This window comes from Hordeum vulgare, chromosome 4H (assembly GCF_904849725.1).
Source record: "Hordeum vulgare subsp. vulgare chromosome 4H, MorexV3_pseudomolecules_assembly, whole genome shotgun sequence".
Lineage (NCBI taxonomy): Eukaryota > Viridiplantae > Streptophyta > Magnoliopsida > Poales > Poaceae > Hordeum > Hordeum vulgare.
In genome coordinates this window covers 229720676-229735668 of record NC_058521.1, presented here as the reverse complement: position 1 = coordinate 229735668, position 14993 = coordinate 229720676, and the positions used below count along the sequence as shown (strand labels likewise).

The 14993-nt window shown below is 48.1% G+C and overlaps 1 protein-coding gene across 1 annotated transcript in view; it reads right to left on the bottom strand.

The window, feature by feature from the left end:
• LOC123448434 (triadin-like) overlaps positions 1–14993 on the bottom strand; it is a 59227-nt gene that overhangs the window by 32665 nt on the left and 11569 nt on the right. The window contains exons 2-3 of the mRNA XM_045125309.1: positions 11479–11584; positions 10112–10374 (exon numbers count right to left, since the gene is read on the bottom strand). Coding sequence (XP_044981244.1) covers positions 10112–10374; positions 11479–11584 — 369 coding nt within the window. The remainder of the gene's footprint in view (positions 1–10111; positions 10375–11478; positions 11585–14993) is intronic.

The window sequence follows — 14993 nt, the reverse complement described above, 5'->3', positions numbered from 1 at the left end:
AGAATAACATGGTGCATTTTATTTTCCTATTTAATATATATAAAATATGGTTAGGCAAAAGAGGATCAAATTTATAATTTGCATATGTGATGAAATACTATAAGTTGTTTCTGACCTCATTTAAAATGCCTAGATGATGTAGTTACTTATGCTTCACTGCGGACTTTAAATCCTGTCTCAGATGCATGCATGGCTGCATGTCGGCACAGCAAGTAAAATTCATTTTTTACTGGCAATAGTAGTCGTTGCTTCATAGCTAAGAAATAAAGTTAGTACTATTTAACTACTAGACTAGCAAGTAGCTTTATGTAAGCAATGAGCTGGGAAATACTAGTGCGTCCACCATGAGCTACTATAGTCGGTTTGTAATCACACCTATAAATAGGCCCCGAGTCCCTCGGTTGTAACTTAGGCCATTTCAGCCTCAAGTGTACTACATGTGTGTGTGTGTTGAGCCAGCACAAGTAGAAGTGTGTGCGTGGTAGTGTGCATGAGCACAAGTAGCATCAACACACAACCGCTACACTAGTTTAGTTGTTCCTCCGTTTCGTCTGATCCTTGATACCTAGCTACTCTGTAGTTTTTGGGCTAACAATAGGTATCAGAGCCTCGGGTTGTGGTAGCCATGTCGGGTGGTTCCAAGTCACGGCCATCACAGCACGGCTTTGTGGGTGCGGCGAGGGCGCAGCCGGTCCAGGCGCGGCCGTGGTGGTGAGGTCGTGGTTAGGGAGATCGTGCGCGAGACTGTAGTCATCGATAGCATGCCCATCACCTTCCCGATGCTCACGCACTTGAACTACAACGAGTGGTCGTTGATCATGGAGTGCAATCTCCATGCAGCGAGCCTCTGGGTCCCATGGAGGACGACACAGTTGAAAGGAAGGAGGACAGGAAAGTCGTGGCGGCACTCATGCACGCCACGCCGTCGGAGATGCACGGCATGCTCACGACGAAGGCAAGCGCCAAGGAGGCGTGGGAAGCCACCCGGACCCAACGCCTCGGCAGCAACCGCGTGCGCGAGGCGAACGCGCAAAAGCTGTGGGCGTACTTCGAGAACATCGCCTTCAAGGAGGGTGAGCTCGTTGACGACTTCGCCATGCGGATCTCTAGCGTTGCGTATGGACGACGCGAGAGTCGTGGGGAAATTTCTGTGTCGTGCCACCTTGCTTCGCTCAGGTAACATTCTCCATCGAGACCTTACTTGACCTGAGTGAGCTCTCCATCGAGGAGCTAACGGAGTTGCGGGTGGTCGAGGACCGCCTTGAAGTCGGTCGCAAGAGCTTCGGCGGCGGACAATAAATTTGGGCATGCACAGCCCGGCCCGGTGACCCGACCTGAGCCCGGCCCAAAAAACCCAGGCCGGGCCGGGCTTTCAAGCCCGGGTAGCATTTCGAGCCGGGCTCAGGCTTGCACAAATCACCATTTTACACGAAGGCCCGGCCCGGCCCGAAAATTCCCTTTTTAGTCCGTTCGGGCCGGGCTCAGGCTTGAGATTTGCATTTTTTGGCCGGGCCGGGCTCGGGCCTGAGATTTTTGGTTAGGGCTTTCCAAAGCCCGGCCCGGTGTACGCCCAGGTTTAGCGGACAACTCCTACTCTCGAAGGAATGGGAGGCGGGGAAGGGTCATGGACGTGGTGTGGGTGCCGCGCACAGCGGAGGCGACATGGGCGGAGGCGGCGATCGCACCCAGGGCGGGGCCGGAGGAGGTGCCGGCAAGGACGACCGAGACAGGTGCCGATATTACAGCATCAAGGGCCACTAGGCTCGTGATTGCCACAAGAGGATAGCCGATGAGGATGTCACAGCCGTGGCGAACCTCATCCAGGGTGAAGAGGACGGCAGGCCAGCAATGATGATGGCTTGCATCGAGACCATGCATGAGGGACCAGCACCTCCGACGACCATGGTCCCGACAATCGTCAAAGCCGTGCAAGAGGGCGCAACACCTCCGACGACCACGGTGCCGGCAACCGTCAAGTCCGTGCGGGAAGCATGAAGCTCTTTAACTAATCCCCTCCCGACAACGGTAGCACTCTCCCGACAACAACGTTCTCGGGGGCCTACGATTGGGAGGCGATGAAGACCCAGGTGTGCGGGAGGCACACCCTGGCAACCATGTCCCCTGCGATGTTGGTCAAGCCCGTGCAAGTTGGCACGGAAACGGCGTCCCCGACAACCGCGAGACGCGACAAGCCCGTGTCAGGAGGCACGGCAACAATGCATCTGGTGGGCCACGTCCCTACCATGATGCCAGCGACCAGTGAGCTCGTGCAGGAGCGCACATCAACTCAGGTCGGCCACACCCCGACAACCAGGTTCTCAGGGTTCTCCAAGCCCGTATGGGTGACAGGACACTCTTCGTTCGGCTCAAAACCAACTCTGATAAGCCACTCGACAACGTTGCTTTCGGGGCCTATCAACACGGAGGCAATGAAGAGACGGTCATGGGGCGGCAAGGCCTCGACCATGACATTGGCGACCAACGAGGACGTGCAGGAGGCGCGGGGCTCTCTAGTCAGCCATACCACAACCCCGATGCGTTGTAAAAGAAATTGGTGGGGGACCACTTACACAAAGGCTGTTGGGGAAGGTTTTTGCCAAGATTTATAAAACAGCAAGTGAGTGCAAATATACAAAGGTTGTTGGAGATGCTCTAAGTAGGTGTTAGATCACTTGTTGATCATTACTAGTTCACGTTCGTTTTGCGTATATCACTCTTTTTATTCTTATACTCGTAAGTTAGCCAAGTATCAAATGCTTAGTGTTTGTTGCAGCATCACCACTTAACCATACCTCACCCATTAAGCTTTGCTAGTCTTGATACCCTTGGAAATGGATTGTTGAGTCCCTGTGGCTCATAGATTACTACAATAACAGTTGCAAATACAGATAATGTGATGCTTTGACCTGAGAGCGATGCTTGTTTGATTTGGAGTTCTCCTTCTTCTTCAACGATCATAGGACGGGTTCCACGCCGACGGCCTGAGATTAGCAAGGATGGATGTTGCTTTTATCGTTTGATTTCATCTGTAATCAGACCCTGCTTTTATGTATGCTGATTGATATTGATGATTGTATTGATCATGATTTAGCTTGTGACGACTGTAAGCCAATTGCATATACTCATCTCCTCTTTACATAAACTTGTAACAATATCCATTCTTGCGATATGACAAGATGCTCTTCTATCCCTATCGAGACCCTCGAGCCAAAATAAGGGTAGGACTGCATCTTAGGTGTTACATTTTGTTAGTTATAATATAAGTCATGTACCCTTTTGTATTTATCCCAATATATAAGAGGTTTCCTGCATATAGTCCATCACCTGTACGTGTATATATACTGGCCTATGGCCTCATGGGAATACAAGTTGCTTATTCCTAACATGGTATTAGAACCTAGGTTTTCTTAGCACGCGCAGTCGTGCTCCTCCCGATCTAATTCCTCGCACAACGGTCGCCGATCCCGTCTCTTCTTCCCTGCTGCCTCGATCTCTCCCCGTTGCGGCCTCGATCTGGTCCCCGCTCTAAACTCGCGGCGGTTCCCGGTCCATGCGGCTCCAGACTCGCGCGGCAGGCTCCAGGCGGCGGGTCCAGGCAGCTCCAGTCCCGCGGCAGGCTCCAGCAGGCTCCAGCGGCTCCCTCGCGTGGGACTCCTTCCCGCCCCGCTCCACCAACCGTGCCCCAAGGGTCGGCCTCCAGATCGATCAAGTCGCGGCTCCAGTTTCGCGCGGGACCCCTTCCTGCCCCGCTCCACCAACCGCGCCCCAGAGGTCCACACCGACGCGGCCCTCCAGATCGATCTGTTCGACAGGAATCCCTCCCGCCTCGCCCCAGGGATCCACTATCCGACGCAGCCTCCAGATCAGTCTGTCGCGGATCTCGCGGTTCCACCCCGGTCGCGGTTTCCGATCCCACTGATTTCCTTTTCCTAAAAAAAATGTCTACTGCATCTGGCTATGTTGCTGTCCCTCGCTGTTCGGTGATCTTCGATGGTACTAAATACACCGAGTTCACTGGCTTCATGCGCATTCACATGCGTGGCATCCATCTCTGGGAAGTTCTCTCTGGCGAGGTCTGTTGTCCGCCACGTCCGGTTCCTCCTGTGGCTCCCACTCCGTCGACCCCACCGTCTCTTCCTACGGATGCTCCTCAGACCGCAAAAGATGAGGCTAAGCTTGCTGATGAGGTCGCTATCCGTGCTTATGATGAGAAGGTTTTGTCTTATGAGGAGGCTCTTCAGACGTATCATGGTGCTCTGTCTGCTTACACCCAGTGGCTTGATGATGATGCTCGTGCTGCAGCTGTTCTCACTGCTAGCGTTCTGCCTTAGTTTGCCTCTGAGTTTCTGGGCCTTCCTACTGTGTTTGAGATGTGGACTCGCCTTCATCAGCGCTATGAGCCCTCTGGTGATGCCTTATACCTCTCTATGGTTCGTCAGGAGCATGCTCTTCAGCAGGGTGACTCTACTGTTGATGACTTCTATGCACAGAGTTCTGCTATCTGGCGCCAGCTTGATTCTCTCCGCAGTGCTGGTTGTCGCACTTGCCTCTGTTGCCAGGCTGTCCAGGCCGACTTGGAGTTTCATCGCGTCTACGAGTTCCTGTCTCGGCTCCGTAAGGAGTTTGAGCCCCGGCGTGCTCAGTTGTTTGCTCGTGGCCGTATTTCTCTCATGGAGGCGCTTTCTGAGATTCGTGCTGAGGAGACTCGCTTACGTGGTGCTGGTTTGCTGGAGGTTCCCTCGGTGCTCGCTGCTCGGACTTTTTCTACGCCACCTGCTGCACCGACCCCTTCTCGCTCGAGGGCTCCGCCACTCTTGCCCACTCCTTCTGGAGGCTCCGGACGCCCACGTCCACATTGTGACTACTGCAACAATGATGGTCATATCAAGTCCCACTGCTACACGAAGAAGAAACACTTGCGCACGGCGCGATCATCATCTACAGCGACTTCGTCATCTACTTCGACAGCTTCAGCCATTGCTTTGACTGAGCAGGATATTCTGAGACTTAAGCGTCTGCTCGCTGCTTCAGGTTCTTCTTCGACGGGTACTGCTGGTTCTGTGACTGAGGCTTCCCGCACTGAGCAACCACCTTCTACATAGTCAGGTACATCCCCATGGATTCTGGACTCTGGAGCTTCCTTTCATATGACTTATAATTCTTCCACTCTGTCCTCTCTTCGATCGCTTGATTCTCCTATTCATGTCCTCACCGCTGATGGTACTCCCCTTTCTGTCGTTAGTAGAGGCAATCTTACCACTCCTTATTCTGTTCCTGATGTTGCTCATGTTCCTCGACTTACCATGAATCTGTTTTCCGCTGGTCAACTTGTTGATTCTGGTTGTCGTGTCATCCTTGACCTTGACTCTTGTTCTGTCCAGGACCGTCGCACGCACACTCTGGTTGGGGCTGGTCCTCGCCGCCGTGATTCTGAGGGTCTTTGGGAGTTGGACTGGCTTCATGTTCCTTCCGCTGGCCACTCTATCGCCAGTTCTTCCGCTTTGGTCGCCTCGGCTACTGGTTCCTTCCAGCAGTTGCATCATCAAATTGGTCATCTGTGTGGTTCTCGTTTGTCGTCATTAGTTCGTCGAGGTTTTCTGGGGTCTGTCTCAGGAGATGCCTCTTTAGAGTGTCAGGGTTGTCGTCTTGGCAAGCAGATTCCACATAGTGAGTCAGTGTCTAAGCGTCATTTTGATTTAGTTCATTCCGATGTATGGGGTCCGGCTCCCTTCGCTGGGGTCATAAATACTATATTATTTTCATAGATGACTTCTCTCGTTACACATGGCTTTATTTCATGACTTCTCGTAGTGAGGTGTTATCCATTTATAAGCGTTTTGCTGCCATGGTTCATACTCAGTTCTCTTCTCCCATTCGTGTGTTCCGTGCTGACTCCGCTGGCGAATATATCTCTAAGATGTTGCGTGATGTTCTTGCTGAGCAAGGGACTCTCTCTCAATTCTCTTGTCCTGGTGCTCACGCTCAGAACGGCGTTGCTGAGCGCAAGCATCGTCATCTTCTTGAGACGGCTCGTGCATTGATGATTGCTGCCTCTCTCCCGCCTCATTTTTGGGCTTAGGCCGTCTCCACCTCCACCTATCTCATCAATTTCCAGCCTTCAGCTGCCCTACAGGGTGGTGTTCCTTTCAAGCGTATTTTTGATCGTTCTCCCGATTATTCGATGCTTCGCTTGTTTGGTTGTGTTTGCTATGTTCTTCTTGCCCCCCGCGAACGCACCAAACTGACAGCTCAGTCTGTTGAGCGTGTCTTCTTAGGCTATAGTGATGAGCATAAGGGCTATCGTTGTTGGGATCCTATCGGTCGTCGGATGCGTATCCCTCGGGATGTGACTTTTGATGAGTCTCGTCCCTTCTACCCACGCCCATCTTCCTTGACTTTTTCAGTGGAGGATATCGCTTTTCTCACTTTTCCTGACACGCCTATCACACCCGTCGAGCCTTTGCCTACTCGTTCCGCTCCCCCTGCTTCTCCACCTCCAATCGATTTGTCGCCACCATCTTCCACGGTCTCCTCGTCTAGCATGTCACCGGATTCTACACCTTCATCTCCGGTGACTTCTTCGTCGCCACTCCCCGATTCTATTTTGGCGATTCCTCCTTCCATTGTTCCATCTTTTCCTAAGTGTTACACTCGTCGTTCACGTTCTGTGGATGCCTCTGTGGATCTGTCGTCATCCTCGTCTCAGCCTACTTATGGCTTGCGTTCTCGTCCTCGTCCGCCTGTTGATCGCTTTGGATTTTCCACCGCTGGCGCTGCTGTTCTTGAGCCGACTACTTATCATCAGGCTGTTGTTCATCCTGAATGGCAGTTTGCGATGGCTGAGGAGATTGCTGCTCTTGAACGCACTGGTACGTGGGATCTTGTTTCCCTTCCTCCCGGAGTCCGTCCCATCACTTGTAAGTGGGTCTACAAGGTTAAGACTCGCTCCGATGGTTCTCTTGAGCATCACAAAGCTCGTCTTGTGGCTCGTGGTTTTCAGCAGGAGCATGGTCGTGATTATGACGAGACTTTTGCTCATGTGGCTCATATGACCACTGTTCGTACACTTCTTGCCTTGGCCTCTACACGCCACTGGTCTATCTCTCAGCTTGATGTTAAGAATGCTTTTCTTAATGGTGAGCTGCGTGAGGAGGTGTACATGCAGCCTCCACCTGGGTATTATGTTCCTGATGGCATGGTATTTCGTCTTCGACGCTCTCTCTCCTAGGCGTTACATTTGACTACCGAGTCGCTGGGATTGGCAATTAAAATACATTGTGTAGATTACTTCGTCTGGTCTACTAGAATACAAGGAGACCCCAAGGTTGAATTGGCCTGGGAGGAGCCAACAGTATGCCCTGAATCAGAAATGTATTCGTCAAGAAGTTCGTCAGTTTTAGCCGTTTCTTATGAATACATTAGTTAAAGTTTGTATTAGTGTCATTTAGGAGTACTGAATTCCTAGGAATGATATAATAGTTTTGATTAGACTGATTTATTGTAGTTTTATCCGAATCAGACTGATGTATTGTAGTTTTCTCAACAGATATAGGAGTTTCTTACCCCTATGTTCTTTTAATCAAAGATTAAGATTAAGATGTCAGGTATTATATCCATTGTCTACTTAGCTGGACATCTTTTGAACAAAAAAAATCTATGAAACTTGTACATGTATCGTGGCCAAAATCTGGGAAGTAGAATTAATGACCCTTTGACTAAATGTTCAATTTCCGTATGTTTGTCGCCCGTGGCAACGCACGCGTATTATGCTAGTTATAATCAGATATGCTTGATAAAAGACCTATCTTATAGCTTCCAATGGATCAATTATGCACTTAATAGTCTATTATTATCATTGTTCCTAATAAATAATCAGATCACTGCAAACAACTAAATCCCCTTGACCTTTTCAAGTTACCATGTTAAGAGCATCTCTAGTAGAACCCTCAAACCCTTAAATCCAAAACCAGTTTTAAGGGTTGAGAATTGGTCATTTTTTAACACTTTTAAGGGTTGAAAAACAGAGGCAAAGACTAGAACCCTCAAACCCAACCCTTATAACGGAATATTCTGTTATAAGGGTTGGGTTTGAGGGTTCTAGTCTTTGCCTCAACCCCAACCCTTAAAACTGTCATTTGGCATATCACAATTTTCACTAGAATCACACAATAAACCTTCAAACAAACATGGAAATAAAGATCATTCATGCAATTCAAACTTTGTTCAAACTTTGTTCAAGCCGAGACTGTTTTGCTAGGCTACTGAACCAATTCAAACAAACTGTATTATGTTATATTTACTAGGCTACTGAACCAATTCAAACTTTGTTCAAGCCGAGACTGTTTTGCAAAATCTTATCTTATCTTATCCTGAAGAGAAACAACCTATGCTATAACAATTCCACATCCATGTGCAGCTCTGTTATAATTGAGCGTCCATTTGTTATAGTGAGAGGCCCCTGAAGTACTGAACCGACTCGAACTTACTGGATGCCGAGACAAATTTACAGTACCTTATCCTATCCTTGAGGAAACAGTCTATACACAGTACCAATTCCACACCCATCAGACGACCATCTCGACGGAGCCGGCCTGCTCGAAGAGCCCGGCGAGCTGCGCGCTGTCGACGGTGAAGGGGAGGTTGCCGACGAAGACCTTGAGGTCCTCGGAGTACTCGGCCTCGGAGTCGCCCCCGCCCTCGCCCTCGCTCTGCTCCCCCTCGGCGTCCTCCGTGTCGTCCTCCGCGACGCCAGCAGCGCCGACACGGCGCGCAGCCGGCCGCAGGTGAAGGAGGCCGAGGCGGCCGCGGCGGGCCTGGCGGCGGAGGGGAGGGGGCCGCCATCGCATCCGGGGCCGGCCGAGGCGAGCGCGGCGGCCGGCGGGGGCGCAGCGGCGGCGGCCGGCTCCATGGCCGGATGCGGGAGGAGCTGGGGAGGCGGGGCAGTTTTTCTCTCCCGCGCGATGTGTGAAGTGAAGTGCGGGTTGGGGGGAGTTTTTCCTCCCAACCCTCACTTCTACAGGCTGGGAGGAGGTTTGAGGGTTCGACCTCTAAATTTTTTTACGGATTTGAGGGTTTAGGTGTTCTAGTCTACGGGTTTTTTTGGACGAAAACCGTAAAAAAGCAGTTATTTTTAGAGGTTTGAGGATTTGAGGGCTCTACTAGACTTGCTCTAAGCAACTGACGGTAATATTGCCCGTTCGGAAATAAATCTTTATAGCATGACAATGTGCAACATAACTGTTTACTGCCCATGAAGCATTATCTTCTACTGGTCATGGGAAGAGGAAACTGTACCTCCAATATGACCCCCCCCCCCCAAAAAAAAGATATTCCATGATACGGTGGAAATAGGAGATAATGTATTCCAACTAAAATAATCAATCAGGTCACAAATGGTTGACCCCTGTTTACTTTCTGCAGGCTCCCAGATGAAAATTTTACAATTTTAAATTATCACCCTTGCGCCAATACTTTCGATTGCATACGTGCTTATGTCACAAGGTGGTACGTGACTTGTAGCAGTAGCCTTTGTAAGTGGGGGTGGCAACATTGGAGGACTTCCTTGTTGGTGGTGCTCTATTGAGTACCGAGTCGTGTTTTTCAGGGTGAAAACCCAAGGTCTCGCCTTTATTGGTTGTCCCTAGCAATGGCCTTGTTGAAGGCATTGTTTTAGGAACACGGTCTTTCTCAAGGGTGAAAACCTACGATCTTTAATCGGGCAACGACAATGCTTGTGCATTGTTTCCTTCTTGTAGGCGTTGTTTTTGGAGAACCTTCTTTCTAGTTCGGATGTTGTCTTAGGTGGTGGTTAGAGGGCTACTACTGCGGGTGATTAACCACCATGGCAGGGTCATTTTTTCCTTTTTTTCTCTATGTATTTTTCTTTTTTGGCTGTGTGCATCCTAGATGTTCTTTGGCATCTTGTTGGTGCAGAGGCTGGGTGTAATTGATATCTACTTGATATTAATATATTCCCCTTTTCAAAAAAAAATGTCACAAGGTAAATGTAGTTGCTTATACTCAAGGGAGATATTAGTAATTGTTGGCCATCGCAAGGCTTTCAGAACAATAACAGCATATAGATTAACAATGACAGGTTAAGGAAACATACTCTGAGTTCTCTCTAAAATAGGAAGCCCTTTTGTCAATAGCTTTCATTATCATAGCTTCGGTGATATCAATACCAGAACTGTGATTTTTCGCCCCCTCTGGGTCTTTATTGGTTTCAGTGGACCTTGCCCCCTGCTCATCAGAACTGGAGGAGATTGTGTTTGAGCCAAACATTGGTTGGGCATCTTCTGATAAGTTATCCACTTTAGCTTCAGCCCTCTCTGATGCATTATCAGTACTCTCATTGTCACAACCAGAAAACACCTGGTATCGTGCACAACGGATAGTAAAACTGAGCATTACAGAAAGCTGAGTACATAATATGTGATGAATACAAACCTAGCGGATTCTATCTGAAATTAAGAAATACAAATACTTCTGCCTCCGTTCCAAATTAAATGAAGTTCAACCTTTGTCCTAAGTCAAAACTTCTTTTTACCAAGTCTACAGAAAAATACATCCACATATACAAAACAAAATTAATTTAGTAGATCCATCACAAAATATATTTCCGTACCATACATATTTGATGTAAAATATCGGCACAATTTCCTGTAGACTTGGGATGGTAATTTAATAATTTGGAATGGAGGGAGTATTATACTAATGGAACTAATTTTCTAAACTTCCAAACAAAACTTAAGGAAACTAACATCTGAACTAGTACGGGTTAATGGACTCAAGTGCTTGTTCTACGACGTGTGTGTTATATCAAGTAAATGTTTATTATGTTGTCTTCGCAAAATATTAAATATGTTATGGGTACTCAGTTTTCACATTCATGTGAATAGTCAACAGTCACAGTATTATCTTGAAGATAATCAGCCAACTTTGCATTACAAAAGAAAATAAATTAGTCAACTACAATGCCTATATTTTAAATAAATTTGATTAAATCGGAGACAATCGTCCATACTTACTTTTGTAGTAAGACAACAATTTTTGGAATAAGACAAAAAAAACACAGTGCTCTGAAGAGAGTAGGAGCTAGGCAGGCGGCAGGTTGGCACCTACGGTCTACTAAGGGCTAGGCAGGAACAGTCTACGATTCTGAGATAAATAACTTCATTTTCTTAGTCTAACAAGATCAGCCAATCTGCAGAATACACTATTTGCAAAATAATCAGTGCTAACTTCTTAGCAAATAAACAAATACAATTAACCTTCCATGCAGTCAAAAACAATAAAGGCTATGGATACCTTTACATAATTCAGCCCAAATAGCTTCTGTAAATATTAGAAGTAACGTTTAAGAAAGTTAAGATAAAATATCGTTAAACTAAGGAACCATTAATTGCATTTGTGGTATTTACTCCATGTTGATTATTGCATCATCGGAAAGCCCGTGTACATTATCCTCCATCATACCTTGTCAACACATTGCTTAATGAACTTCTTATGAGGATCAAGTGAATTTATCTTCAAATCCATGTCCTTCTCCAATGTTCTCCTCACACCTTCAAGGGTCAAGGAGCTGAAAAGGGAAATATCAGTGTTATATTCCTCTTCGTTGACCAAGCTAAATAAGAGGGCAAAATCATCAAAATTCCTTAAGGAAGGAAGAAGAAAACACCGGCCTCTACTTCTAGACTAGAAAGCATAGATGGATGGTACTACCCAGAAGGAAGAAAACACCGGCCTCTACTTCTAGACTAGAAAGCATATGGATGGTACTGCCGATCTACAGAAACACCTTAAGTTTGTCATGATCCCTTAGAGTGCTGCCTGATCACAAGAAATCTGCTTCCAAGCCCTTACTAATATTTGATAGCTGCATTTGGTATATAGCACTTGCAACAGCTTTGCAGAACACTACGGAGAGGAAGAACCAACCATGCACATTGCATTACAGAACACCAAGGTCCATTCCCTCGGGCTAACACATGTGCCCATACACAGCAATGAAGTGCCCATGAAATCGACAAAGCCAGCAGTACACAACAATTAACCGCCCGTGAGGTTCCAGTTCCCTCTCTCTAAAGGATAAAGCCCTAGAGTTTCCTTTTCATTCCCCTTGAGACCTAAATCTTAGGAGCTACAGGTACTGTGCCTGTCAGGCAGTAGCCTGCAGCAGCTGCTTAGATTCAGTTAACGAAGGGAAGAGGTGGGCCCTGATGATTCAAGCTCAACCATTCGATCTCCATCCGACTGACTAGGCGCTCACTTACCGCTTCGTGCCTGGAGTAGCTCGAGCCCCATCGTCGATCGTCGATCCAACGGCTTATCTTCATCGTGCTGTCCCTGTTTACTTTCCGACACTCGCATTGTTCTATTTCCTGTTTTCGGTTTTACCTTCAGTAACTTTTCTGGCTTATAAGCCAAGGATTCGGCCCAGCTGTGGCATCAAGCATTGTAATAGGGTAGAACACTAGGCCGCTGTGTCCCGGCTGGCTCTCGTCGTCCCTAGGCGGCGCAAACCCTAGCCAGATCTCCTCTTGTAATCGTTAGTCTGTAATTAAGAGTGTGATCTGAATTCCATGTGTGTTTGTCCTAGCTCGGTCCTCACAATTGGTATCTAGAGCCAGCGAGCCTTGGAGGCATTTGAGATCTGGATCGAGAAAGGTTGGGTTTCGGCCCGCATAAAATTCCTTCTTCGTCCCGATCTCCGACGGCGGTGTGCAGCTCGGCGGCGTTGACGGCGGTAGATCGTCCGGGTGTTGGAAGCGGCTGGTCAATGGTTGCTAAAGAACACGTCTCTAGTGTGAAATCCCACCCAACCGACCCTTCTTGAACATCAGTGTCGGCGCGGCGTCGTCGACGGTGTTGCCGGCGGCAGGTAGGACGCTCTCAAGCTCCGGTTGCAGCTCAGCTGTGGTAAAATCCCCTGCTTGTTGTGTGCGTACAGATGCGGTTCGATCAGGTCATAAAGTTCACTGCTTTGTGTAAACCCTGATCGAAGGAATGGTCCAAGTCTCTTGTTCTCAAAGTACAGAGCAGTTGGAAATGGATTCGCTTCAGTTGGATATCAAGGCTTTGCAGCATGACCGTGATCAAGATAGGAAAGAGTTCCAAGAATTCTAGTCCACGGTTAACAAGAACTTCACTGATGTGCAGAAATCTTTACTGGAAATGCAGTCTACCCTTACTCATCTGATCAATGCCATCACTCCCAGAGAACAACCCCCTTCTACTCCTATAGCTGGTCAGGGTAGTGCTCAACAGGTCACTCCAGTTCCACTAAGAGCACCTACGGATCAATTGCACACTCCTATTACTGTGGGGTCTCCTGTTTTACATGATGTTGCTTCTGGCAAAGAGTTGAACTTGGATGGTTCTCAGAAACAGCCCTACAGACACCCCAATTTTGGAGCTACTAAGCCTCCTCCTGCGGTTCAGGATACCAGGGCTGTGCACACTAACCCTGCTCCTGCTGAGATCCAGCAACCTGACCCTTGAGTTGGAGTTGGATAATGGGGAAGGTGGCCACAGAAGGACTCAAAAGGGCCAAACGTTGGTGAAACCTGCTAAAATGAACATGCCTGAATTTGAGGGAGAACACTGACTCTTGGATTCAAACCATGGACTTGTATTTTGATGCAGCCAGAACACCCCGAGAAACAAAAACAGAGATTGCTGTTACATATTTAAAAGGCCCAGCAATAGAATGGTGGAGAGGAACTGGCTATATAGTAGCAACTATGCCATGGTATAGATTTTGCAGGTATTTGGGTGATAGATTCTCTGAAACATCAATCTGTGATAATGTTAGAAACTTCCATGCTCTTACTCAATCTGGTCCTGTCAAGGAGTATGTTTTCCAATTTGAGCATGGTATGAACCTGATGAGAAGGGATATCCTGCTCTACCAGACTCTTACTGCATGAACAGCTTTATCTCTGGTCTCACTGACAGTATTCAACACTACATTCAGTGCCATGAGCCTCCTAATCTGCAGAAAGCTATTTGCCTAGCTAGAAGTCTGGAACAGGCTCAACCACCCAAAAGAACAGTTTACCAGCCACTACAACAGCCCTTGCCTGTGAAAAGACAAGTTCAGTTTGTTCCTAACAGACCCCAGAACATAACTCCATCTGCTGTAATTGAACAAACCAGGCAAAAAGAAGTTTGTTACAAATGTAATGAGAAATGGTTTCCTGGTCATAGAAAAGTGTGCAAAATGACCCAACAAGGACAAGTCCTGGCCTTGCAAGCTCAAATTTATCAGATATTATTTACTTCACTGATTATGAAGAGGACAAATGATGAGTTTGGGTCAGATGTTCCTGATCAACATTTATAAATCTCCATGCAAAGTGTCAAGAAATACAGCCTCACTATGTCTGTTCAAATTAACAACTGCACTGCTATGGCCTTAGTTGATAGTGGGAGTACTACTACCTTCTTGTCACCCTCATTTGCAGCTAAAGCCAAGTGTGTGTTGCAACCAGCTCCTAAGCTTTTTTTTTCGAGAAAACGCAAAAAGCCTTTGCGCTTTTGAAAAGAGGGGGGGGGGGGGGGGTACATCCTCCTAAGAGGCTGGTACATCAGCGTTACAAGTAGATCAATGGACGTCCCAGGATGAGGGCAGGGTTATCCTGAGCCCTTTTGCCCCGGCTTTTGCCCAGCATCGGGATTCGTCCTTGATCTTGCCAACGAGCTCATCTAGCGACGGGGTTACATGGTCAAAAACACACGCATTTCTATGCTTCCATATCATCCAAGGCACCAAGAGTGCGACCGAGATCAGCACTTTGCGAAGCGGGTGTGGCGTGGCGTCCCTCGCCCGAAGCCACCAGTCCTGGAGCGTGGCGTCCTGATCTGGCGCCGGAGCCGGCAGGCGCAGCCAGGATAGGATCTCATGCCAGGTCTGCCTCGCGAATGGGCATGTGAGCAGCAGGTGCCGGATCGTTTCCGGCTCTTGGTCACGTAGGGGGCACCGAGGG